General features: G+C 39.8%; 1 protein-coding gene across 1 annotated transcript in view; it reads right to left on the bottom strand.

Annotated features, from left to right (window-relative positions):
• Positions 1–27,527, bottom strand: part of XRCC5 (X-ray repair cross complementing 5) — a 103,598-nt gene that overhangs the window by 51,479 nt on the left and 24,592 nt on the right. The window contains exons 11-13 of the mRNA XM_061204819.1: positions 24,315–24,452; positions 23,288–23,378; positions 19,681–19,814 (exon numbers count right to left, since the gene is read on the bottom strand). Of these exons, the coding sequence (XP_061060802.1) occupies positions 19,681–19,814; positions 23,288–23,378; positions 24,315–24,452 (363 nt within the window). The remainder of the gene's footprint in view (positions 1–19,680; positions 19,815–23,287; positions 23,379–24,314; positions 24,453–27,527) is intronic.

The following is a 27,527-nucleotide window of genomic DNA, read 5'->3' as shown; positions in this document are numbered from 1 at the left end:
TCCATCTGCACTATACCACTCTTGTCCAGGCACCATCACCTCTCACGTGGGCTACCACAATCCCCTCCTAACTGGTCTCCCTGCATCCACTTTCACGGCTCTACTGTAGCTCAAGTCATCTTAAAACAAGTTCCTTTCCATATCCTAAAGTCAACCATAACACAGCCCCTGAATGCCTCCCTCCTCCTTACTCACCCCAACCCAGTTAGACTGGGCTCCTCCTGCTTCACTCATATGCCAGCTCACTCCAGACTTTGGGTCCTGTACTTAATGCTCCCTCAGCCTCTTCTGCCTTCCCTTACATCTCAGCAGAGCTGGCTGGCCCTTTTAAAAATCATTCTGTTCTTTGCTAAATTATCATCTCTTCTGAGAGGCTTTCCCTGACACCATATGAAGGAGCCCTTTACCCCCATCCTACCACCCTGTCATTCTCTATCATTAAACTTGTCTTATACTTCTTACAGTATTTATCATTATCTAAAATTATCTCATCAATTTTTTAGTTTATCTGTTTGTTACCTCCACTTCCCCCTGAAAGTAGAGATCTTGTTTGTCTCGTCTACTGCTGAATTCCAAGTACTGAAAAGAGCACCCCACACATGATAAGCACCTACAAGGTCCTGGCTGAGTGAATAAAGCGCTCTTTCTCAGAGCTCTACAGAAGAGGTGACAGAGGTGTCAGCAAGCAGCACCAGGAGGGGGGCCAAGATCAAGGCCAGGGCAGGCTCTCCGATGCTCACACGGGTGGAGATCCGGACCGCAAGCCACTCCCATTCAATCACTGACACTGCTTCCAGACTACCAGGCCTTGGTAGTAGTGTTATCTGCCCGGAAAAGTAAGTATTCTAAAAGGAGTGCAGGAATGTAATCAAACAATGAGATAACCGTTAAGAAAAAAAGAAAAAAACTCTCAATTCATTGATGTTTTACTCCCCTTGCTAGAGGATAATTCCAAAATTAGGTTGGAGAACAAGGCTCCTATTCCCACCTTTGAACAATTTATATGTTAGTAATTGTAAAGAAAAAAATGGAGCTGAATAGCTCCTGCAATTTTAAAATTACTGTTTCATATCACAAGGTATATGATTTAAACTACTCCATGGATTGTTTTCGTACCCTGTAGAAATGGAAGCTAGACTTCTCGGTTCTAAAAAAATAAAGATACTTGGGCTTAAACAGTAAATGTCATCAAAGAGTCAATGTTCTACAAATTCAGAAAATCCTGAGGTACGTATTAAATAGCAATTTCCTCTAGAAATTTCATGTACTGCTCCCGATTTCAAGAGACCAACCCCAAGCCTTCCTTCTCCTAGTAAATTCATTGTTTCAGAGCCTGACTCCTGCTTTCCTTTTCCCTAATTACTCTACTTTCCCTGGAGCATCAATGACATTAGGCCTGTTTAATGTAAAGCAAAAGGGGAAACCAAAAAGATCCCAAACGCTGTGAATCTACCCCAACCTTCTCATACATAATTCGCAATTCACAGCGCTCACCTTCAGGTCAGTTATTAAAATACCAAAAACAGCTTACAAAGCCCTAAAGATGTAAGCAGAAATCCAACATCCAACATAGCAGACTACCTCGCAAATACTCTGGAAGATTCTATCTGTGATACCCAAGTGACATTTTTGGGAAAAGAACTCTGAATTCCAGGCAATTCTTTCAAATAGTGTCATCACCCATAAGTCAGTAATAAGGGCCCCAAAAGAGATGTTCTAAAGCATCACCCTCTCATATCTTATTAAAGGTCACATTTTAGATAAAGCTAAGTAGGATAAAAATTCAATCAAAAAATTCCAATTCATTTAAAAAAAAGAGATTATGAGAAAGTGATACTTTTTAGTAGCTGAGAAGCTGAGATCTCAGTCCTCAATCTACTTAATTTTTCCTTTAAGCAACCGTTCTCCTTGATGTGATTTTTACAATTTGAAAAAGACTAGAGAAAAAACTGCAGGCCACGTGGCTAGCTCCTAAGTTACTAATATGTTGATTTTAGCAACCCAGTATCAATTATTTAAAAGGCAGTATTAACTGTACACTTGACAAAAGACATATTTTTCAGCATTTCTTTCCAAAATTAGAATTAAATTAACCTCTTGCCAACAAGTTGATTACTAACCTCTCCCTCCTTCTGCCCCCTACGCCCAGCTCATTTACTCTTAGTTATAGATATTTTAAAAGAAAAAAAAAAAGTCTTCCTGGGTCCTACATCCTCCTGTAGCTTCCTGGGTCCTCTCTCTCTCTCTTCCCTTCATCAGTAAAGGTTTCTCCTACAGGTACTGTAATCTGGCTCCCGCCCCATCACTCTACTCCCACTGGGCCCTCAAAGTCATCAAAGACTTCACTACAAACCCCAAAGGCCCTTTGCCAGGCTCAGCTCTCTTCACCACTGTGCAACGTCTGATTTGTGATTCTTTCCCTTCCAACACTCTTCTAGTTCCTTCTGTCTCTCTGACCTTTTGGGGAGGGTGGAGGTAGGAACACTGTTTCATTTTTGGCAGCTTTTCTGTCTATCCCTAATTGTCCAATCACGGTGGTGTTCAGGACTTCATTCTCCCTCCTTCTCACTCAACAGACTCTCCCAGGTGACCTCATTCACTTCTGTTTCTACCTAAATGAGGAGGACTCTCAAATCTATACATTTAGTCCTGAATGCTCTCCTGGGCTCTGAACCCCTATTTCCAACTTCCCACTGAGTGTCTGTACTGGGACAGCCAACAGATAACTCAAATTTAACACTTGCAAGAATACATGAATTACCTTTTCTGTCTGTTCATTCTATATTCCTTGTCATAATTAATGGTGACGTCATCCTTCCAGTCATCCAAGCTAGGATCCTGTTATCTTCAATTCTTATTTCTCATCAACCACCATCCAATCCCTTAAGTCCTATCTACTCTACCTTCTAAATTTTCTCCTCTCCACTCTCTGTCACTGCTTTAATTCAAGTCTTCCTGGGGGCCACTGCAGGGTTCCTAACTAGTCTCTAGTCCATTTCCCATGCCACCATCAGACCTATTTTCTAAAAATCATGTCACCCGCCTGCTGACAAAATCCTTTAGTGATTACCCACTGCCTATAGGATAAAATCAAAACTACTGGCTCTTCATGACCTGCCTGCTACCTGCTACCTTTTCCACCATTTTCCCATAGAGCCTATTCTCCAGCCAAATGGAACTATTTGTGGATTCCTAAATACATCACACTTCTTTGTGCTTTCTTGCTTTTGCATGTGCTACTTTTGCCTGGCATGCCCACATCACATCACACATTGCCTTTATTCCTAAATGAAATCTTCCTGAAGTCACTCACTTGCAAGAATCTCTCTTTCCTCTTATTCCCACAGTAGTTTGTACCCACCACTATTGTGCCTATTGGTTTTATCTCTCTCTTCTCCTCTCACTCCTCTGGAGGGGTCCTTTCAGGTAATGAGCTCATAGTATCACCAGCACGTGATACATTGTTAGTACTCAATAAATATTTGTTTTAGAAAAAGTGAATTCAATTTATACATACCCTAGCAATGATACTTCTTTATACAGATAAGCCATGTTAACAACTCTCCGAGGGAGACCTTCAAGATGGCAGAGGAGTAAGACGTGGAGATCACCTTCCTCCCCACAAATACATCAAAAATACATCTACATATGGAACAACTCCTACAGAACACCTACTGAACGCTGGCAGAAGACCTGAGACTTCCCAAAAGGCAAGAAACTCCCCACATACCTAGGTAGGGCAATAGAAAAGAGAAAAAACAGAGACAAAAGAATAGGGACGGGACCTGCACCTCTGGGAGGGAGCTGTGAAGGAGGAAAAGTTTCCACACACTAGGAAGCCTCTTCACTGGCAGAGACGGGGGATGGTGGGGGAAGCTTCGGAGCCACGGAGGAGAGCGCAGCAACAGGGGTGCGGAGGGCAAAGTGGAGAGATTCCCGCACAGAGGATTGGTGCCGACCAGCACTCACCAGCCTGAAAGGCCTGTCTGCTCACCCGCCGGGGCGGGCGGGGGCTGGGAGCTGAGGCTCCAGCTTCGGAGGTCAAATACCAGGGAGAGGACTGGGGTTGGCTGAGTGAACACAGCCTGAAGGGGGCTAGTGCGCCACAGCTAGCCAGGAGGGAGTCCAGGAAAAAGTCTGGACCTGCCGGAGAGGCAAGAAACCGTTGTTTCACGATGCGCGAGGAGAGGGGACTCCTTCCCTGTCTGCCGACAGAAGGCAGAGCACCACCTAAACGAGCTCCAAAGAAGGGTGTGAGCCGCAGCTATCAGCTCGGACCCCAGAGATGGGCATGAAACACTAACGCTGCTGCTGCAGCCACCAAGAATCCTGTGTGCAAGCACAGGTCACTATCCACACCCCTGTCCCTGGGAGCCTGTGCAGCCCGCCACTGCCAGGGTCCCGTGATCCAGGGACAACTTCCCCGGAGAACACACGGCACGCCTCAGGCCGCTGCAATGTCATGCTGGCCTCTGCCGCCACAGGCTCACCCCGCATTCCAATTATAACTACTGTAACCCTCCCTCCCCCCAGCATGAGTGAGCCAGAGCCCCCTAATCAGCCGCTGCTTTAACCCCGTCCTGTCTGTGTGGGAACAGAAGCCTGAGGGCAACCTACACGCACAGGTGGGGCCAAATCCAAAGCTGAACCCCGGGAGCCGTGCAAACAAAGAAGAGAAAGGGAAATTTCTCCATGCAGCTTCAGGAGCAGCAGATTAAATCCTCACAATCAACTTGAGGTACCCTGCGTCTGTGGAATACCTGAAGAGACAACCCAAAATTGAGGGAGTGGACTTTGGGAGCAACTGCAGACTTGGGGTTTGCTGTCTTCAACTGATTTGTTTCTGATTTTTATGTTTACCTTAGTTTAGTTTTTAGCACTTGTTATCACTGGTGGATTTGTTTATTGGTTTGGTTGCTCCCTTCCTTTTTTAAAATTATTTATTATTTATTTTTTATTTTAATAATTTAAAAAATTTTATTTATTGATTGATTGATTGATTTTTCCTTCTTTTTTTCTCCCTTGTCTTCTGAGCCGAGTGGCTGACAGGGTCTTGGTGCTCCTGTCTGGTGTCAGGCCTGAGCCTCTGAGGAGGGAGAGCCGAGTTCAGGACACTGGACCACCAGAGACCTCCCAGCGCCACGTAATATCAATCAGCCAGAGCTCTCCCAGAGCTCTCCGTCTCAATGCTAAGACCCAGCTCCACCCAGCAGCCAGCAAACTCCAGTGCTGGACGCCCCATGCCAAATAACTAGTAAGACAGGAACACAACCCCACCCATTAGCAGAGAGGCTGCCTAAAATCATACTGAGTTCACAGACACCCCAAAACACACCACCACCGGACGCGGTCCTGCCCACCACAAAGAGAAGATCCAGCCTCATCCACCAGAACACAGGCACCAGCCCCCTCCACCAGGAAGCCTACACAAGCCACTGAACCAACCTTACCCACTGGGGGCAGACACCAAAAACAACGGGAACTATGAACCTGCAGCCTGTGAAAAGGAGACCCCAAACACAGTAAGTTAAGCAAAATGAGAAGACAGAGAAACACACAGCAGATGAAGGAGCAAGGTAAAAATCCACCAGACCAAACAAATGAAGAGGAAATAGGCAGTCTACCTGAAAAAGAATTCAGAGTAATGATAGTAAACATGATCCAAACTCTTGGAAATAGAATGGAGAAAATACAAGAAACATTTAACATGGACCTAGAAGAACTAAAGAGCAAACAAACAATGATGAACAACACAATAAATGAAATTAAAAATTCTCTAGAAGGAATCAATAGCAGAATAACTGAGGCAGAAGAACAGATAAGTGACCTGGAAGATAAAACAGTGGAAATAACTACTGCAGAGCAGAATAAAGAAAAAAAAATGACAAGAATTGAGGACAGTCCCAGACACCTCTGGGACAACATTAAATGCACCAACATTTGAATTATAGTGGTCCCAGGAGAAGAACAGAAAAAGAAAGGGTCTGAGAAACTATTTGAAGACATTATAGTTGAAAGCTTCCCTAACATGGGAGGGGAAATAGTCAATCACGTCCAGGAAGAACAGAGTCCCATACAGGATAAATCCAAGGAGAAACACGTCAAGACATACTAATCAAACTATCAAAAATCAAATACAAAGAAAAAATATTAAAAGCAGCAGGGAAAAGCAACAAACAACATACAAGGGAATCCCCATGAGGTTAACAGCTGATCTTCCAGCAGAAACTCTGCAAGCCAGAAGGGAGTGGCAGGACATATTTAAAGTGATGAAAGGGAAGAACCTACGACCAAGATTATTCTACCCAGCAAGGATCTCATTAAGATATGATGGAGAAATTAAAATCTTTACAGACAAGCAAAAGCTAAGAGAAATCAGCACCACCAAAACAGCTTTACAACAAGCGCTAAAGGAACTTCTCTAGGCAGGAAACACAAGAGAAGGAAAAGACCTACAAACACAAACCCAAAACAATTAAGAAATGGTAATAGGAACATACATATCGATAATTACCTTAAATGTAAATGGATTAAATGCTCCAACCAAAAGACACAGACTGGCTGAATGGATACAAAAACAAGATCCGTATATATACTGTTGACAAGAGACCCACTTCAGACCTAGGGACACATACAGACTGAAAGTGAAGGGATGGAAAAAGATATTCCATGCAAATGGAAATCAAAAGAAAGCTGGAGTAGCAATTCTCATATCACACAAAATAGACTTTAAAATAAAGACGGTTACAAGAAACAAAGAAGAACACTACATAATGATCAAGGGATCAATCCAAGAAGAAGATATAACAATTGTAAATATTTATGCACCCAACATAGGAGCACCTTAATACATAAGGCAAAGGCTAACAGCCATAAAAGGAGAAATCGACAGTAACACAATAACAGTGGGGGACTTTAATACCCCACTTTCACCAATGGACAGATCATCCAAAATGAAAATAAATAAGGAAACACAAGCTTTAAATGACACATTAAACAAGAGGGACTTAACTGATGTTTATAGGACATTCCATCCAAAAACAACAGAATACACTTTCTTCTCAAGTGCTCATGGAACATTCTCCAGGACAGATCATATCTTGGGTCACAAATCAAGCCTTGGTAAATTTAAGAAAATTGAAGTCGTATAAAGTATCTTTTCTGACCACATTGCTATGAGACTAGACATAAATTACAGGAAAAAAACTGTAAAAAATACAAACACACTACTAAAAACCAAGAGATCACTGAAGAAATCAAAGAGGAAATCAAGAAGTACCTAGAAACAAATGACAATGAAAACACGATGACCCAAAACCTATGGGATGCAGCAAAAGCAGTTCTAAGAGGGAAGTTTATAGCAATACAATCCTACCTCAAGAAATAAGAAAAATCTCAAACAACCTAATGCTATACCTAAAGTAATTAGAGAAAGAAGAACAAAAAAACCCCAAAGTTAGCAGAAGGAAAGAAATCATAAAGATCAGATCAGAAATAAATGCAAAAGAAATGAAGGAAATGATAGCAAAGATCAATAAAACTAAAAGCTGGTTCTTTGAGAAGATAAACAAAATTGATAAACCATTAGCCAGACTCACCAAGAAAAAAGGGAGAAGACTCAAATCAACAGAATTAGAAATGAAGAAGTAACAACTGACACTGCAGAAATACAAACGATCATAAGAGATTACTACAAGCAACTCTATGCCAATAAAATGGACAACCTGGAAGAAATGGACAAATTCTTAGAAAAGTACAACCTTCCAAGACTGAACTAGGAAGAAAGAGAAAATATAAACAAACCAATCACAAGCACTGAAATTGAAACTGTGATTAAAAATCTTCCAACAAACAAAAGCCCAGGACCAAATGGCTTCACAGGCGAATTCTATCAAACATTTAGAGAAAAGCTAACACCTATCCTTCTCAAACTCTTCCAAAATATAGCAGAGGGAGGAACACTCCCAAACTCATCCTATGAGGTCACCATCACCCTGATACCAAAACCAGACAAAGATGTCACAAAAAAAAGAAAACTACAGGCCAATATCACTGATGAACACAGATGTAAAAGTTCTCAACAAAATACTAGGAAACAGAATCCAACAGCACATTAAAAGGATCATATACCATGATCAAGTGGGGTTTATCCCAGGAATGCAAGGATCCTTCAATATATGCAAATCAATCAATGTGATACATCATATTAACAAATTGAAGGGGAAAAACCATATGATCATCTCAATAGATGCAGAAAAAGCTTTCGACAAAATTCAACACCCATTTATGATAAAAACTCTCCAGAAAGTAGGTATAGAGGGAACCTACCTCAACATAATAAAGGCCATATATGAGAAACCCACAACCAACATCATTCTCAGTGGTGAAAAATTGAAACCATTTCCTCTAAGATCAGGAACAAGACAAGGTTGCCCACGCTCACCACTATTATTCAACACAGTTTTGGAAGTTTTAGCCACAGCAATCAGAGAAGAAAAAGAAATAAAAGGAATCCAAATCGGAAAACAAGAAGTAAAACTGTCACTATTTGCAGATGACATGATAGTATACACAGAGAATCCTAAAGATGCTACCAGAAAACTACTAGAGCTAATCAATGAATTTGGTAAAGTGGAAGGATACAAAATTAATGCACAGAAATCTCTTGCATTCCTATACACTAATAATGAAAAATCAGAAAGAGAAAATAAGGAAACAATCCCATTTACCACTGCAACAAAAAGAATAAAATACCTAGGAATAAACCTACCTAAGGAGACAAAAGACCTGTATGCAGAAAACTATAAGACACTGATGAAAGAAATTAAAGATGATACAAAATTAAAGATGATACAAACATCTTCCCTGCCAGGAGGCAGAACATTAGACCCTCCCACTCTGAGTCATGCTCATGGGATAAAGCCCACATAGGACAAAACCGCAATAAACTGGACTGTACATGCAAAGGCAACTTGTGTTAATAAAAATTGTCTTAGAGTAATTAAGAAAATGCCACTTGTTATTTTCAAGTACTTAGAACAACACAAACCAGTGTCAACAGAGGGTGTGGACTGTTTTAATGAAAAAGCAAAAAAAAAGTTTAATTAGCACTCTGTATGCAAATAAATTTTGTTAAAGCTTTAAAGAGAAAAAAAAGACAATACAAACAGATGGAGAGATATGCCATGTTCTTGGATTGGAAGACTCAATATTGTGAAAATGACTATACTCCCCAAAGCAATCTACAGAGTCAGTGCAATCCCTATCAAACTACCAATGGCATTTTTCACAGAATTAGAACAAAAAACTTCATAATTTGTATGGAAACACAAAAGACCCCGAATAGCCAAAGCAATCTTGAGAAAGAAAAACGGAGCTGGAGGAATCAGGCTCCAGGACTTCAGGCTATACTACAAAGCTACAGTAATCAAGACAGTATGGTACTGGCACAAAAACAGAAATATAGATCAATGGAACAGGATAAAAAGCCCAGAGATAAACCCACGCACATATGGTCACCTTATATTTGATAAAGGAGGCAAGTATATACAATGGAGAAAAGACAGCCTCTTCAATAAGTGGTGCTGGGAAAACTGGACAGCTACATGTAAAAGAATGAAATTAGAACACTCCCTAACACCATACACAAAAATACACTCAAAATGGATTAAAGACGTAAATGTAAGGCCAGACACTATAATACTCTTAGAGGAAAACATAAGCAGAACACCGTATGACATAAATCACAGCAAGATCCTTTTTGACCCACCTCTTAGAGAAATGGAAATAAAAACAAAAATAAACAAATGGGACCTAAGGAAACTCAAAAGCTTTTGCACAGCAAAGGAAACCATAAACAAGACAAGAAGACAACCCTCAGAATGGGAGAAAATATTTGCAAACGAAGGAACTGACAAAGGATTAATCTCCAAAATATACAAGCAGCTCATGAAGCTCAATATCAAAAAAAACAAACAACCCAATCCAAAAACAGGCAGAAGACCTAAATAGACATTTCCCCAAAGAAGACATACAGATTGCCAACAAACATGTGAAAGGATGCTCAATATCACTAATCATTAGAGAAATGCAAATCTAAACTATAATGAGGTATCATCTCAAACCAGTCAGAATGGCCATCATCAAAAAATCTACAGGAGGATTAACCAAGATGGCGGAGTAGAAGGACGTGCTCTCACTCCCTCTTGCGAGAGCACCAGAATCACAACTGGCTGCTGGACAATCATCGACAGGAAGACACTGGACTTCACCAAGGAGGATACCCCACATCCAAGGACAGAGGAGAAGCCACAGTGAGACGGTAGGAGGGGCGCAATCAGAGTAAAATCAAATCCCATAACTGCTGGGTGGGTGACTCACAGACTGGCGAGCACTTATACCACAGAAGTCCACCCACTGGAGTGAAAGTTCTGAGCCCCACGTCAGGCTTCCCAACCTGGGGGTCCGGCAACGGGAGGAGGAATTCATAGAGAATCAGACTTTGAAGCCTAGTGGGAACTGATTGCAGGACTTCGACAGGACTGGGGGAAACAGAGAACCCACTCTTGGAGGGCGTACACAAAATAGTGTGTGCATCGGGACCCAGGGGAAGGAGCAGTGACCCTGGGGGAGACTGAACCAGACATAACTGCTGGTGTTGGGGGGTCTCCTGCAGAGGCGGGGGCTGGCTCTGTTTCACCGTGGGGACAAGGACACTGGCAGCGGAGGTTCTGGGAAGTACTCCTTGGCGTGAGCCCTCCCAGAGTCTGCCATTAGCCCCACCAAAGAGCCCGGGTAGGCTCCAGTGTTGGGTTGCCTCAGGCAAAACAACCAACAGGGAGGGAACCCAGCCCCACCCAGCAACAGTCAAGTGGATTAAAGTTTTACAGAGCTCTGACCGCCACAGCAACAGTCAGCTCTACCCACCTCCAGAGCCTCCCATCAAGCCTCTTAGATAGCCTCAACCACCAGAGGGCAGACAGCAGAAGCAAGAAAAACTACAGTCCTGCAGCCTGTGGAACAGAAACCACATTTACAGAAAGATAGACAAGATGAAAAGGCAGAGGGCTATATACCAGATGAAGGAACAAGAAAAAACCCCAGAAAAACAACTAAATGAAGTGGAGATAGGCAACCTTCCAGAAAAAGAATTCAGAATAATGATAGTGAAGATGATCCAGGACCTTGGAATAAGAATGGAGGCAAAGATTGAGAAGATGCAAGAAATGATTAACAAAGACCTAGAAGAATTAAAGAACAAACAAACAGAGATGACCAATACAATAACTGAAATGAAAACTACACTAGAAGGAATCAATAGTAGAATAACTGAGGCAGAAGAACGGATAAGTGACCTGGAAGACAGAATGGTGGAATTCACTGCTGCGGAACAGACTAAAGAAAAAAGAATGAAAAGAAATGAAGACAGCCTAAGAGACCTCTGGGACAACATTAAACGCAACAACATTCGCATTATAGGGGTCCCAGAAGGAGAAGAGAGAGAGAAAGGACCAGAGAAAATATTTGAAGAGATTATAGTCGAAAACTTCCCTAACATGGGAAAGGAAATAGCCACCCAAGTCCAGGAAGCGCAGAGAGTCCCATACAGGATAAACCCAAGGAGAAGCACGCCGAGACACATAGTAATCAAAGTGGCAAAAATTAAAGACAAAGAAAAATTATTGAAAGCAGCAAGGGAAAAACGACAAATAACATACAAGGGAACTCCCATAAGGTTAACAGCTGATTTGTCAGCAGAAACTCTACAAGCCAGAAGGGAGTGGCATGATATACTTCAAGTGATGAAAGGGAAGAACCTACAACCAAGATTACTCTACCCAGCAAGGATCTCATTTAGATTTGATGGAGAAATCAAAAGCTTTACAGACAAGCAAAAGCTAAGAGAATTCAGCACCACCAAACCAGCTCTACAACAAATGTTAAAGGAACTTCTCTAAGTGGGAAACACAAGAGAAGAAAAGGACTTACAAAAACAAACCCAAAACTATTAAGAAAATGGTCATAGGAACATACATATCGATAATTACCTTAAACGTGAATGGATTAAATGCTCCAGCCAAAAGACACAGGCTTGCTGAATGGATACAAAAACAAGACCCATATATATGCTGTCTACAAGAGACCCACTTTAGACCTAGGGACACATACAGACTGAAAGTGAGGGGATGGAAAAAGATATTCCATGCAAATGGAAATCAAAAGAAAGCTGGAGTAGCTATACTCATATCAGATAAAATAGACTTTAAAATAAAGAATGTTACAAGAGACAAGGAAGGACACTACATAATGATCAAGGGATCAATCCAAGAAGAAGATATAACAATTATAAATATATATGCACCCAACATAGGAGCACCTCATTACATAAGGCAATTGCTAACAGCTATGAAAGAGGAAATCGATAGTAACACAATAATAGTGGGGGACTTTAACACCTCACTTACACCAATGGACAGATCATCCAAAATGAAAATAAATAAGGAAACAGAAGCTTTAAATGACACAATAGACCAGATAGATTTAATTGATATTTATAGGACATTCCATCCAAAAACAGCAGATTACACGTTCTTCTCAAGTGCGCACGGAACATTCTCCAGGATAGATCACATCTTGGGTCACAAATCAAGCCTCAGTAAATTTAAGAAAATTGAAATCATATCAAGCATCTTTTCTGACCACAACGCTATGAGATTAGAAATGAATTACAGGGGAAAAAGCATAAAAAACACAAACACATGGAGGCTAAACAATACGTTACTAAATAACCAAGAGATTACTGAAGAAATCAAAGAGGAAATCAAAAAATACCTAGAGACAAATGACAATGAAAACACGACAACCCAAAACCTATGGGATGCTGCAAAAGCAGTTCTAAGAGGGAAGTTTATAGCTATACAAGCCTACCTCAAGAAACAAGAAAAATCTCAAGTAAACAATCTAACCTTACACCTAAAGAAACTAGAGAAAGAAGAACAAACAAAACCCAAAGTTAGCAGAAGGAAAGAAATCATAAAGATCAGAGCAGAAATAAATGAAATAGAAACAAAGAAAACAATAGCAAAGATCAATAAAACTAAAAGCTGGTTCTTTGAGAAGATAAACAAAATTGATAAGCCATTAGCCAGACTCATCAAGAAACAGAGGGAGAGGACTCAAATCAATAAAATCAGAAATGAAAAAGGAGAAGTTACAACAGACACCGCAGAAATACAAAGCATCCTAAGAGACTACTACAAGCAACTTTATGCCAATAAAATGGACAACCTGGAAGAAATGGACAAATTCTTAGAAAGGTATAACCTTCCAAGACTGAACCAGGAAGAAGCAGAAAATATGAACAGACCAATCACAAGTAATGAAATTGAAACTGTGATTAAAAATCTTCCAACAAACAAAAGTCCAGGACCAGATGGCTTCACAGGTGAATTCTATCAAACATTTAGAGAAGAGCTAACACCCATCCTTGTCAAACTCTTCCAAAAAGTTGCAGAGGAAGGAACACTCTCAAACTCATTCTATGAGGCCACCATCACCCTGATACCAAAACCAGACAAAGACACTACAAAAAAAGAAAATTACAGACCAATATCACTGATGAATATAGATGCAAAAATCTTCAACAAAATACTAGCAAACAGAATCCAACAACACATTAAAAGGATCATACACCACGATCAAGTGGGATTTATCCCAGGGATGCAAGGATTCTTCAATATACGCAAATCAATCAATGTGATACACCATATTAACAAATTGAAGAATAAAAACCATATGATCATCTCAATAGATGCAGAAAAAGCTTTTGACAAAATTCAACACCCATTTATGATAAAAACTCTCCAGAAAGTAGGCATAGAGGGAACCTACCTCAACATAATAAAGGCCATATATGACAAACCCACAGCAAACATCATTCTCAACGGTGAAAAACTGAAAGCATTTCCTCTAAGATCAGGAACGAGACAAGGATGTCCACTCTCACCACTATTATTCAACATAGTTCTGGAAGTCCTAACCACGGCAATCAGAGAAGAAAAAGAAATAAAAGGAATACAAATTGGAAAAGAAGAAGTAAAACTGTCACTGTTTGCAGATGACATGATACTATACATAGAGAATCCTAAAACTGCCACCAGAAAACTGCTAGAGCTAATTAATGAATATGGTAAAGTTGCAGGATACAAAATTAATGCACAGAAATCTCTTGCATTCCTATACACTAATGATGAAAAATCTGAAAGAGAAATTATGGAAACACTCCCATTTACCATTGCAACAAAAAGAATAAAATACCTAGGAATAAACCTACCTAGGGAGACAAAAGACCTGTATGCAGAAAACTATAAGACACTGATGAAAGAAATTAAAGATGATACCAACAGATGGAGAGATATACCATGTTCTTGGACTGGAAGAATCAACATTGTGAAAATGACTATACTACCCAAAGCAATCTACAGATTCAATGCAATCCCTATCAAATTACCAATGGCATTTTTTACGGAGCTAGAAAAAATCATCTTAAAATTTGTATGGAGACACAAAAGACCCCGAATAGCCAAAGCAGTCTTGAGGGAAAAAAACGGAGCTGGAGGAATCAGACTCCCTGACTTCAGACTATACTACAAAGCTACAGTAATCAAGACAATATGGTACTGGCACAAAAACAGAAACATAGATCAATGGAACAAGATAGAAAGCCCAGAGATAAACCCACGCACCTATGGTCAACTAATCTATGACAAAGGAGGCAAAGATATACGATGGAGAAAAGACAGTCTCTTCAATAAGTGGTGCTGGGAAAACTGGACAGCTACATGTAAAAGAATGAAATTAGAACACTCCCTAACACCACACACAAAAATAAACTCAAAATGGATTACAGACCTAAATGTAAGACTGGACACTATAAAACTCTTAGAGGAAAACATAGGAAGAACACTCTTTGACATAAATCACAGCAAGATCTTTTTTGATCCACCTCCTAGAGTAATGGAAATAAAAACAAAAATAAACAAATGGGACCTAATGAAACTTCAAAGCTTTTGCACAGCAAAGGAAACCATAAACAAGACGAAAAGACAACCCTCAGAATGGGAGAAAATATTTGCAAACGAATCAACGGACAAAGGATTAATCTCCAAAATATATAAACAGCTCATTCAGCTCAATATTAAAGAAACAAACACCCCAATCCAAAAATGGGCAGAAGACCTAAACAGACATTTCTCCAAAGAAGACATACAGACGGCCACGAAGCACATGAAAAGATGCTCAACATCACTAATTATTAGAGAAATGCAAATCAAAACTACAATGAGGTATCACCTCACACCAGTTAGAATGCGCATCATCAGAAAATCTACAAACAACAAATGCTGGAGAGGGTGTGGAGAAAAGGGAACCCTCTTGCACTGTTGGTGGGAATGTAAATTGATACAGCCACTATGGAGAACAATATGGAGGTTCCTTAACAAACTAAAAATAGAATTACCATATGACCCAGCAATCCCACTACTGGGCATATACCCAGAGAAAACTGTAATTCAAAAAGACACATGCACCCGAATGTTCATTGCAGCACTATTTACAATAGCCAGGTCATGGAAGCAACCTAAATGCCCATCAACAGACGAATGGATAAAGAAGTTGTGGTACATATATACAATGGAATATTACTCAGCCATAAAAAGGAACGAAATTGAGTCATTTGTTGAGACGTGGATGAATCTAGAGACTGTCATACAGAGTGAAGTAAGTCAGAAAGAGAAAAACAAATATTGTATATTAACGCATGTATGTGGAACCTAGAAAAATGGTACAGATGAGCCGGTTTGCAGGGCAGAAGTTGAGACACAGATGTAGAGAACAGACATATGGACACCAAGGGGGGAAAACTGAGGTGGGGTGGGGATAGTGGTGTGCTGAATTGGGCGATTGGGATTGACATGTATACACTGATGTGTATAAAATGGATGACTAATAAGAACCTGCAGTATAAACAAACAAACAAAACAACTAATACTAAACTTTCATTGGGTTATTTGTATGGAAATATGTTAATATAAATGTTTCAGACATTACATGAAATTTCTAAAAATCTTATATGTTCTGGTATAATGTTATAAGTCATAATCCTAGTTATTACTTTAAAATGTATATCTCAGAAATAACTAATTTTCTTGTCAACTGCATTATTATGAACTTTCATCAAATCTTTAACCGTGGTCATTTTTAAGTCTTTTGTCATTTACAGACAGTTCTGGGTGTACTCTGATGCTTTTGTAAATATGTTCCTATAAAAGGGTTTCATCTTCACGAAATTCATGGAAAAGACTCTCACAAGTACAGGTTTCTGGTACCTGACTGTACTGCTGAACTGAATGAATAAGCATTTTCAGAACTCTAATGAAAAACTGATGAGCTCATAAAAGTGCTAACAAAAGATCAAGATGAAAAAAAAAAATTAATTACATGGGACTGAGTGAACTGATGAGGATGAGTATAATTTTTGTGACTTTCTGGTTGAATTTAAAAAAAGAAAAAATCCCACAAGAACTCAGAGGCAAAGAATATACAAATCAATTTTCACTGCAAAGTAAAGGAGCTGTTGCAGTGGAGGATTACTGGACTGAATGTCAATATTATGACATAGTATGAGTGTGTTTCATGTTTGGTAATTGCAATCATTGTTGCTTTTGTTGTGGTCATCCATGTACAATGCTTGGTGTCAGTCTATTTATCTCTTGTAAAAATAAAATACAGTGTGTGTGAAAAAATAAAATAAAAATAAAAAAATAACAGATGAGAGGTATTGTAGTAGGTTTGCATTCCCCCAAAAAAGATGTGTTAAAGTCTTAGCCCCCTGTACTTGTGGATGTAACTTTATTTGGGAAAAGGATATTTGCAGATGTAATTAGTTAAGATGAGGTCATCCTGGATTACAGTGGATCCTAAATCCAATAACTGGTGTCCTTATAGGAAGACCATGTGAAACACAGAAAGACACAAAGGGAGAACATCTTGTTATGATGGGGGCAGATTATCCACAAGCCAAGGCACACCAAGGATTACTGGCAACCCCCAGAACTAGGAGAACAGCAGGGAATAGATTCTCCCTCAGAACTTCCAGAAGGAACCAACCATGACGTTGATTTCAAACAAAACCTTGATTTAGAATTTCTAGCCCCCTGAACTGTGAGAGATTAAATTTCTGTTGTTTTAAGCCACCTGGTTACAATAATTTGTTACAGCAAATCTAAGAAACTAGCACAGGTATAGATCAAAGTACAGTGTAAGGGGTGTGAATAAGAAAAGTCAGATAGAAGAGGTATTCAGGAGAGAGCAGAGTGTTATCTATCTTCTTTTTTTATTTTTAAAGTTTTTTTGATGTGAACCATTTTTTTAAAGTCTTCATTGAATTTGTTACAATAAAAAAAAAAAAAATCTACAAACAATAAATACTGGAGAGGGTGTGGAAAAAAGGGTACGCTCCTGCACTGTTGGTGGGAACGTAAATTGATACAGCCACTATGGAGAACAGTACGGAGGTTCCTTAGAAAACTAAAAATAGAACTACCATATGACCCAGCAATCCCACTACTGGGCATATACCCTGAGAAAACCATAATTCAAAAAGAGTCATGTACCACAATGTTCACTGCAGCACTATTTACAATAGCCAGGACATGGAAGCAACCTAAGTGCCCACTGACAGATGAACTGATAAAGAAGATGGGGCACATATATACAATGGAATATTACTCAGCCATAAAAAGAAACGAAATTGAGTTATGTGTAGTGAGGTGGATGGACCTAGAGTCTGTCACACGGAGTGAAGTAAGTCAGAAAGAGAAAAACACATACTGTATGCTAACACATATATGGAATCTAAAGATAAAAAGTGGTTCTGATGAACCCACGGACAGGACAGGAATAAAGACGCAGACGTAGAGAACGGACTTGAGGACACGGGGAGGGGGAAGGGTAAGCTGGGACGAAGTGAGAGAGTAGCACTGACATATATACACTACCAAATGTAAAATAAATAGCCAGTGGGAAGCAGCTGCGTCACACGGGCAGATCAGCTCACTCAGTGCTTTGTGACCACCTAGAGGGGTGAGATAGGGAGGGTGAGAGGGAGACGCAAGAGGGAGGGGATATGGGGATATATGCATACATATAGGTGATTCACTTTGCTACACAGCAGAAACTAACACAACATTGTAGAGCAATTATACTCCAATAAAGATGTTAAAAAAAAACAAAAGAAAAAAAGAAAAAAAAGAAAAACTCTCCCCTACAAAAGAAAACAAAGTTGGTAGGTTGTAAAAATCAAAGTTGCCAGTTCTTAAAGCTTTAAAAGATAATAATGATAAAAAAAGATAACAATGTCTGCACTTATGGCTTGCATCTGTTCATTAATCCAACAAATATTTGTTGAAGATAATAGTACCTACCCTTGGTATCTGCCAAGTATTAGAAGTTTCTACTTTTCACCATAGTGACCTGTTTTTGCAAGCTTTCCACACCAACTAGTCTGCTCCTCCCTTCTCTACAAATGGCAAAGGACTTCAGGTCTTGAAGTCCACTTGTCAAAAACAGCAAAGAAATGTATACAAGTAATTTATACTTGATTACACTTAGAATACAAAAGTATTCACTGAGTCAGGTCTTGACCTGTTAGTCTTCATAGTTCTGATTTTAGAAAAAAAGATTTTTTTTTAATTACAAACATCAAAAAACCAGGCAGTTTCTTCTGAGTAGAAGATCCCTCAAAATCACAACAGGCCCTAACATGGACTTGAGTTAGTTAAGGATGCTTTGAGAAATGAGTCAAAAGGGGCAATCAAGGAACTCCCCAACATGCAGCCTCCTTTCCCACCTCCCCCCCACCTGCCACAGCAGTAGGCCCTCCATTCCCTGAGGGGAAAAGTTTGCCTGGTAAAGCTGCTTGTGATTTTTTTCACCTTTGTGGGGTTCAGAGAAGCTTATGTCCTGCTTTCACCAGGTTATTCCAGGATTGGGATAGTCCTTCCACTTCATCCTTGGTCCATCCCTCCCCTTCCTTCACACAAATCAGCTCTCTTGTCAAGTTACCCAGCTTCCCTTAATCCAATGTCCATCTTCTAATTCCTTTGGACCAAGACTCAGAAACTTATATTTTATATTTTTCTTTAATTTAATTTTTCTTTAGCTACTCTTTAATAAGTTCATACTATAACCTCTCTGACCTCTAACACTTCTTCCCTAATAGTGGTTACATATTACACAGTTCATAAAAACCTCCCTCCTATTTGGATATTAAAAAAAAAAACAAGGAAAAGTCTCATTCACATAAAACAGAGGAAGAAACCCAGTAAAAAGCATAAAAGAAGAATCTGCTTTTTATTTGGCCCTCCTGTTAAAAAAAAAAAAAAAAAATCTAGCCTTCTCCCAGAAAAAAATTTAAAAACATCCTAACTTTACTTCTTTCTTTCTAAAAGCTCAGAGTATTTTTTATCTTTTTTCAGTAGGTAGAGAAAGGTGTTATTCTTCCATTAAATAGACAGAGCAACTGAGCCTTCAGTTTGATTGGGACCAGCCGATTACCCTAACTTTTCACTTAGCTCTCTTTCATCTAAGAAAAGTATGACTGGTTCGCCTTTCCTCTCTCACCTGAAATAATCTCTGAAATTGAGGATTTGGGATTTTGCTGGTTGGAAATAAGTCTTCAATGGTGCCCTCCTCTTCATCTTTCTTTACCAAGCTCATGGAGTCAATCAAAGCATCAACAGCACTCAACTGCGCCTCTAAGACAAGGATAAACAGAGCAGCAAAAGGAAATAATGATTACCTCCATTAGTCTCCAAAACAAATGCTTTCCATTCACAGATATTCACAGCAATACCGGAAGGATATTCAGTCCTGGCCCTGCCAAAAATACTCTCTAGTTATGCAAGTCATTTAACCTGAGCCTCGGTTTTCTCATTTGCAAAGAGAGCTATTTAGAGTAGCTGGTCTTTTAGGTACTTCCCAGCTCTAATGAACTTTTGATAGTGGAATATCTTATCAAAAGCAAAAGAGTTTGTTCAAGAAAAATGCACCAGAGCCATACAAAACCCACCTTCCATATGCTAATTCAAAATACTCAGTATTCATTGAGTTGACATTAAAAAAACTGGTAACTGGCAAAGGAGAATAACATTAAAAAAGAAAAGGAAAATGCCTTTGGAAATGAAGCATTAGCTTTATAAGGATTTAACATTACCTGTATCAGAGTATACCAAATTAACAGGAAGATGCCATTGGACCAGAGTGAGTGGATTCCTTTACAATCTCCCCAAGTCAGAATGAGTTCTTTCCTCTCACAAACCTCATGGCGCTAATCACACAGACCTGCGTGCATGTCTTTTTTTTTTTTTTAATCTTTTTTTAAATTGAAGTATAATTGATCTACAACACTACGTTAGTTCCAGATGTACAACACAGTGATTCAATATTTCTATACATTACAAATTCACCAACACAATAAGTCTAGTTACCATCTGACACCATACAAAGTTATTACAATATTATAGACTATATTCCCCATGCTGTACATTTTATCCCTGTGACTTATTTATAACTAGAATTTGGTACCTCTTAATCCCCCTCACCTATTTCACTCATCCCCTTACTCCACTCCACTCTAGCAACCCCCCAGTTTGTTCTCTGTATCTAAGAGTCTGTTTCTGTTTTATTTGTTCATTTGTTTTGTTTTTTAGATTCTACATTTAAGTGAAATCATATGGTATTTGTCTTTCCCTGTCTGGCTTATTTCACCTAGAATAATACCTTCTAGGTCCATCCATGTTTCCGCAAATGGCAAGATTTCATTCTTTTTTATGGCTGAGTAATACTCCATTCTGTGTGTGTGTGTGTGTGTGTGTGTGTGTGTGTGTGTGTGTGTATCACATCTTCTTTGTCCATTCATTTATTGATGGACACTTTGGTTGCTCCCATAACTTGGCTACTGTAAATAATGTGGCAATGAACATAGGCATGCATGTATCTTTTTCAGTTCGTGTTTTTGTCTTCTTTGGGAAAATACCCAGAAGTAGAACTGCTGGATCATATGGTAGTTCTATTTTTTAATTTTTGGGGAAACTTCCATACTGTTCTCCATAGTGGCTGCACCAATTTACATTCCAACAACAGTACACAAGGGTTCCCTTTTCTCCACATCCTTGCAAACACATGTTATTTGTTGTCTTTTTGATGATAGCTATTCTGACAGGTGTGGTTTTAATTTGCATTTCCCTAATGATTAGTGATGCTGAGCATCTTTTCATGTGTCTGTTGGTCACACGTATGTATGTCTTCTTTGGAAAAAAGTCCCGCATACATGTCTTACCCCACTCTATTCAAATTCTAAGGATCCTCAAGAGCAGAAACATGACGTCCTCTTCTTTATGTCTCTCTAATACCAGATAGAAAGCAAGTTCTCCCCGATAAAAATCTACCAAGTCAGTGAAAATGACACACCCCAAAGCAATGTGGATGAAAGGCAACTCTCCCAAAAATGCTTCTACCTAAACTGCCACGTGTAACTTTCATTCTGCTGATTCATACGGCACTTCAGCTATTAAAACTGAAGTGCTATTTTGGGATCATTCACAGTCACTAGGCAAAAGGCGGAAAAGAGTAAGCAGTTCCTAAAAGTTCATTATGCTTCTATTCTTCACCTTTTCTAACATCCCTTTTGGACAGCTACTACAAAATGAACGAGCATACAGATATTTATCATGAGACATTTCTATCCATTTTTGGAGTTTCCAAGGGAGGTTTCAGGCACCATCTCAAGCTGACTACTGCAGGGTCCACCCGGTAATAGGAAGCAGGTGGTACCTGTGTCGGTGAATATTTGGTGATTTCCATCTGCTACGACAGGCTAGTATTAGGCCAGACCACGCTGGTATTACACACCCCTACATAAATGCAGACTTGGGAAATAAGCCAAACAATGTTAATGATCCATTTTTCCAATGGAGCAAATGCAAACAAAAATGTCACAGAACTCACACGATATAAAGCAACAGATCGAAAAATATTTAATGTTTTAGATCCTGAGTGATTTATATCTATAAGGTAATCTCTCAGCAAAGTTCTCTTTTTTAAATGTTCTTCTGATTTAAAGTTTGGAATTACCAAAAGGAAGAGACAGAATACTGTAACACACTGGCACCCTCTACACATTCAAGTCCATGCCTGGCTCCACATGATGCAGAGAGACTCATTTCTAGAAGGTAAAGATACAAGCCCTAGGGGCCCATTTGATTCGTAGCTTTTGTCCTGCACACTGCTCCCAGTGTACAGAGGGCACCCAGTTCCGAGACTCACCTCACAACTCCCTAATCCTACACTGATGCAGATTTAAACTTGTCAACTAAAACATCTACTCTTCATTCTGTGTTCTTTTTGGTATGTTCTCTACATTCAGCCCACTGGTATATCTTATGATAACTGTCTTAAACTGTGAGATTTCTGGAAGACAGGATCTGTGTGTGTGAGAATCACTCTGGGTAGCACCGTGACATTTGCAGCCAGATGCTTAATAAAGACCTCTTCTCATTAAGCTCCCAGTACCTCCTGGAACAGGACTTGGACTGATAATGTAAACTATGAAGAAAGGGCAAAGAGAAAAGGGCATCTACAGCACTGTCACTTTTTGGTTAAAGTTACATCATATTTTACATAGGATACTAGTCACAGGTTTGATACCACATGTCAGTTCACTTCAGTAGAGGGCAAACCTTCTGCTCACAATTAAAGAATGTACATCCATTTCCAGCAAGCTGCTCCCCAGATACAAGCTCTAAGTCAGATGGGGGAAACTAGACAATGTTTGGAGCAAACCTATCCCTGCTACTGGAAAAAAATCACCTTCATCATTACCGTATATGAGTGTGACTGGAATCCAACTACAGTTGACCCTTGAACAACGTGGGTTTGAACTGCTCAGATCCACTTATATGTGGATTATAAGTATATATGTACATTACTACACAATCTGAGATTGGTTGAATCTACAGATACAGAACCATGGATACTGAGGGCCAACTGTAAAGTTATACATGGACTTTCGACTGGGGGGAGTGATGCCCCTAACCTCTTCGTTGTTCAAGGGTCAACTGTAACTCCACCCTGTGAAATCCTAGCCCCAAACCATGACTAAAGACAGGTGATTTCCCCAAAACAGTCTGTGTTTAGAGCCAATCAGTGAGCAAAATGGAAATAAACTCACCTGTGGGAGTGCATTTCCCATTATTTTTCAAGGATGAAAACATGTACTGCCGCAAGTCTTCCATGAAAGGCAGCTGTACGTACACTAAACACTAGTGAGAAAGAGTGGAGGTAAAAACAGAAACAACCGAATTAATGGAAAAAATTTAAAGCTGATCTGAAACACTGTGAAAGTGGCACAACAAAAGGATTTCAAAAATCAGACGGCTCGAGTCTGGGACGTGGAGAATAAAGTGTTCCGATTTCTGTGATTAGCTGTACACAACTGCAAACAGTACAAAGAATATTAAACATAAAAGAAATGCTTAAAAGAAAGACTATCAAAGGATACCTACAAAATGCATGACCAACACAACAAATGATCGTCAAGGTGACTGGCAGGCTGACGTGGAAGTCAAGGTATCTGCCTCCTCGTTCCATTTCTGCTGCAGTGAGTGCTCTGAGAAACAGGAAATGGCGAGGGAGCTAGACCTGTATTTTAAACAGGAGAGCCCTAGAAAAACGGAACGTCACCAGGATCACAAGAAAATCACACCCTCAGCCTTTATCCACACTAAAGGCTGTTGTAGAAAGGGAGGTAATCTGTACACCCTTTAGGTTCTGAGAAGTCAAGAAGGATCAGAATGGAGAGAAGGTCCCTGGACTGGGCAAACAGAAGGTCACGGTTAATGTTTACTGATTTGATTTCATGAGAAGTTCTTTGCATCCTCTTATAATTTATGTTCTTTTACTGACGGGTAATGTTTACTGATTTGATTTCATGAGAAGTTCTTTGCATCCTCTTATAATTTATGTTCTTTTACTGCATCTGAAAGTGTGGTTCACAGACCAGCAGCATCAGCATTACGTGGGAGTTGGTGAGAAATGCAGAATCTCAGGACCCCACCCCAGACCTACAGAATCAGAAACTGCATTTTAACAAGATCCCCCAAGTAATTCTCATGCATGTTAACAGTTAAGAAGCATTGTTTAGAATAAAGGAACTGAAGGGAAAAAAATTAATATGAATAAAAGACTTGCAGGTTTACCTCATAGGCATCCCTGATATAAGGAAAAGCCACGCCAACTTGAGGATTAGCTCTTCTGTCATAAGCATATCGAACTACGGCCACCATGTCTAATTCATCCAAAGCATGAATCAGGGAGGAAAGGGCAACTGCTGCCGCCTAGTAAGAAAGATGCATACGTTAACACATATCAAACACGTGAGGATTTTCACAGCACAATACTTACAAGATTGTTATTCACTTTCTTCCTGTTTCAGATTTTAAGTGCCCCTCTAACCACTTTAAGGCTACACTGTACACATCTGCATTTAAACACATTTACTGTACCTCTTCTGGAACTTTTCTTCATTATATTCTCTTATTCCTTCTATTTTCCTTCTCCTCTGAATTCACACCCTCACTCTAAACAAAATCTTTCTTTGCCCCTCTCTCCACAAATTAGTATCTATAACTTTCTTTCCCTTCATCTTTACATTTCATGAAACAATAATCTTGCTGTTTCACTGCTTAGAACACAATTATTCTTCAATCTAATCAAGCTACTGACCCACTTCCTTACTGAAATTATCCTCTGAAGTCCCCATGATCTCCAAATTGCCTAACTCTTAGTCCGCATTCTATTTGCTTGACCTATCAGTAGCATCTGACCATCCCTCTTTCTCTACACTTTCTCCTTCTTTGGCTTCAGAAACAACACTCTGCCCTGATTATTCTACTTTTGTACACCACTCCTCCCCCAGCTCTTCTCTTCTTCCAACTAATTTTGAAATTCTGCTCTTGGCCTTTCTCTCCTCCTCTCACTCTAAAACTCTACTTCGGCGACTATTTATTTTATCCAGTCCCATGAGTTGATGAATCAAAAGTCTGTATATTCAGCTTTAAAACTCTCCCAAGGGACTTCCCTGGTGGCACAGTGGTTAAGAATCCACCTGCCAGTGCAGGGGACACAGGTTCGAGCCCTGGTCCGGGAAGATCCCACATGCCGCGGAGCAACTAAGCCTGTGCGCCACAACTACTGAGCCTGCGCTCTAGAGCCTGCGAGCCACAACTACTGAGCCTGCGTGCCACAACTACTGAAGCCTGCGTGCCTAGAGCCCGTGCTCCGCAACAAGAAAAACCACCGCAATGAGCAGCCCCCACTCGCCGCAACTAGAGAAAGCCCGTGCGCAGCAACAAAGACCAATGCAGCCAAAACTAAACAAATAAATAAACTTTTAAAAAAGAAAGATTAAAAAAAAAAAACTCTCCCGAGATCCAGGCTTATATCACCTACCAGTTGGTAGATAACTCGTACAGTTATACCTTAGGTATCTCAAACTACCCATGACCAAAACTAAGCTTACTGTCTTTCCCCTCTTCTCCTCCTGTACTCCCTGCTTCCACTAACACCACCTCCCAGTCAACGAAATGAGAAGCCCTGAAGTTGAAATGCCTCCCTACAGTCCCTCACCTTCAAGTGTTCACCACACTCTACCAATTCTACCTCTATGCCGTCTTTCAAATTCTATCTGTTCTGTTCCATCACTGCCTCCCCTGTTCCTAGAGCTGATCACGTCACTCTCTTCCATAAAAACCTCCAAGGGTTCCTCTATCCCTGCCTCGGTAGAGCTGATCATTATTCACGGGCAAGTCTTGTACTCTCCCACCTCGGTAGCTTTTTGCTTGTACAGTTTCCTCCTCACTAGAATGCTCTCTCCAAATCTCTGGCTCTCAAGCTTCTAACCCATTTTCAAGGCCCAGTAAATTGACAAGCTCTCCATTTCAGATTTGCTTTACTCAGCTCTCTCCCTCTCCATAACTCCCCAAACACTTTGTACTTTTCTCAGTGTTACAGCTAACCCTTATCAAAGTTAGCTATGTGTATCCCCATCTCCTCCACTAAAAACCTATGACATCAATACCTAGTCATCAAAATCCTCTACAGATTTCATGATAGATTGATTACCTTTTCAGTTCAATTCAAGGAATATTTACTTAGTGCCTACTCTTGGCTAAGCACTATCTTAGGCAATGTAAGAAAACAAAGTTGAGTCCCTGATCTCACTGAGCTTCTTTACTAGCAGAAATGAGATGTGTACCAACTACAGAATGTGTATATTCTAACAAGCCCCATAAGAGAGGCCAGATAAGCACGATGCGAGTCTAAAGAAGAGATTACTTCCAATTTGTTTGCAAGTTTTTATTTGGGTGTCTTTGATAGGACCAACTGGGATACTTAAAGAAGGAAGGATGGGGTCCGGAATGGCAGCTATAACACCATATTACACCTGTGGGAAACTCAACTAAAGCTCCATTTCCTTCCCTTTCTCTTCCACATAGTGAAAACCAGCACATAAAAATTTAGATTCTCCATACAAAAAAAATTATATGCTAATGACCAGAGAAAACACTTTTAAAAAGGAATATATTCATAGAATCATAGAATATTTGAGCTGAAAAACAAAAGTATTCATCTAGTTTAACAACCCACATGATGAAGGAATTCCCTTCCTAACATCTGATTGGTAGAGACTCTGCCTAGAAACTTACAGGAATGGGGATCTGACCATCTCACAAGGAACCAATCCATTTGGAGATAGTAATCCTTGTTGATAAAATAATTCTTCATCTTGAACAAAATGACCACTTGTTGGTTCCAATTTACTCTCTGGTAGGAAGCACAGTTTAGTTTCTATTCCATATGATAATCCTCTAAGTATCTGAAGAAGGCTATTGTCTCTCATCCCTCCTACTCCCCTGCCTACCTACACAAGTCTTCTCCACGCAATCTTTTACTCAAAGTCCTCATATGACACAGTTTCTTTACTCCCCTGCTTATCTCATAGCCCCAATTAGTTAATATTATTCTTTGACTATGACATCAAGAACTGACACCAAAGAGTAGCCCTTTGCCATCAGTAGATGAATTTTTTTTTCTTTAGTGACTCAAAGTGACCCTGTGATCTGTAAGGTCTGTATGAGGCTGGATTTGAATTATGCAAGTCACAATGCTGCCCTGACCTGAGCTAGCAAGTCTAGAGAATCATATGTGTCAATACAGTTTTGTGATATGATTTTCCTTACTGCATACCCAGCAATCACATGAAGTGATCAGAATTTTCTTTGGGAAAAGGGACAGTAAGTTGGAGTTAAAACCTCAGCAGAAGTTAAAAATGCAGTTAAGGTGTGTTGACAATAGATACTAGAACTGCCTGATTCCCATTAGGATTTGATTCAGGAGAAATCCATGAACTA

The sequence above is a fragment of the Eubalaena glacialis genome, chromosome 1 (assembly GCF_028564815.1).
Source record: "Eubalaena glacialis isolate mEubGla1 chromosome 1, mEubGla1.1.hap2.+ XY, whole genome shotgun sequence".
NCBI lineage: Eukaryota > Metazoa > Chordata > Mammalia > Artiodactyla > Balaenidae > Eubalaena > Eubalaena glacialis.
The sequence above is the reverse complement of the archived record's forward strand: the minus strand, read 5'-3'. Positions and strand labels throughout refer to the sequence as shown.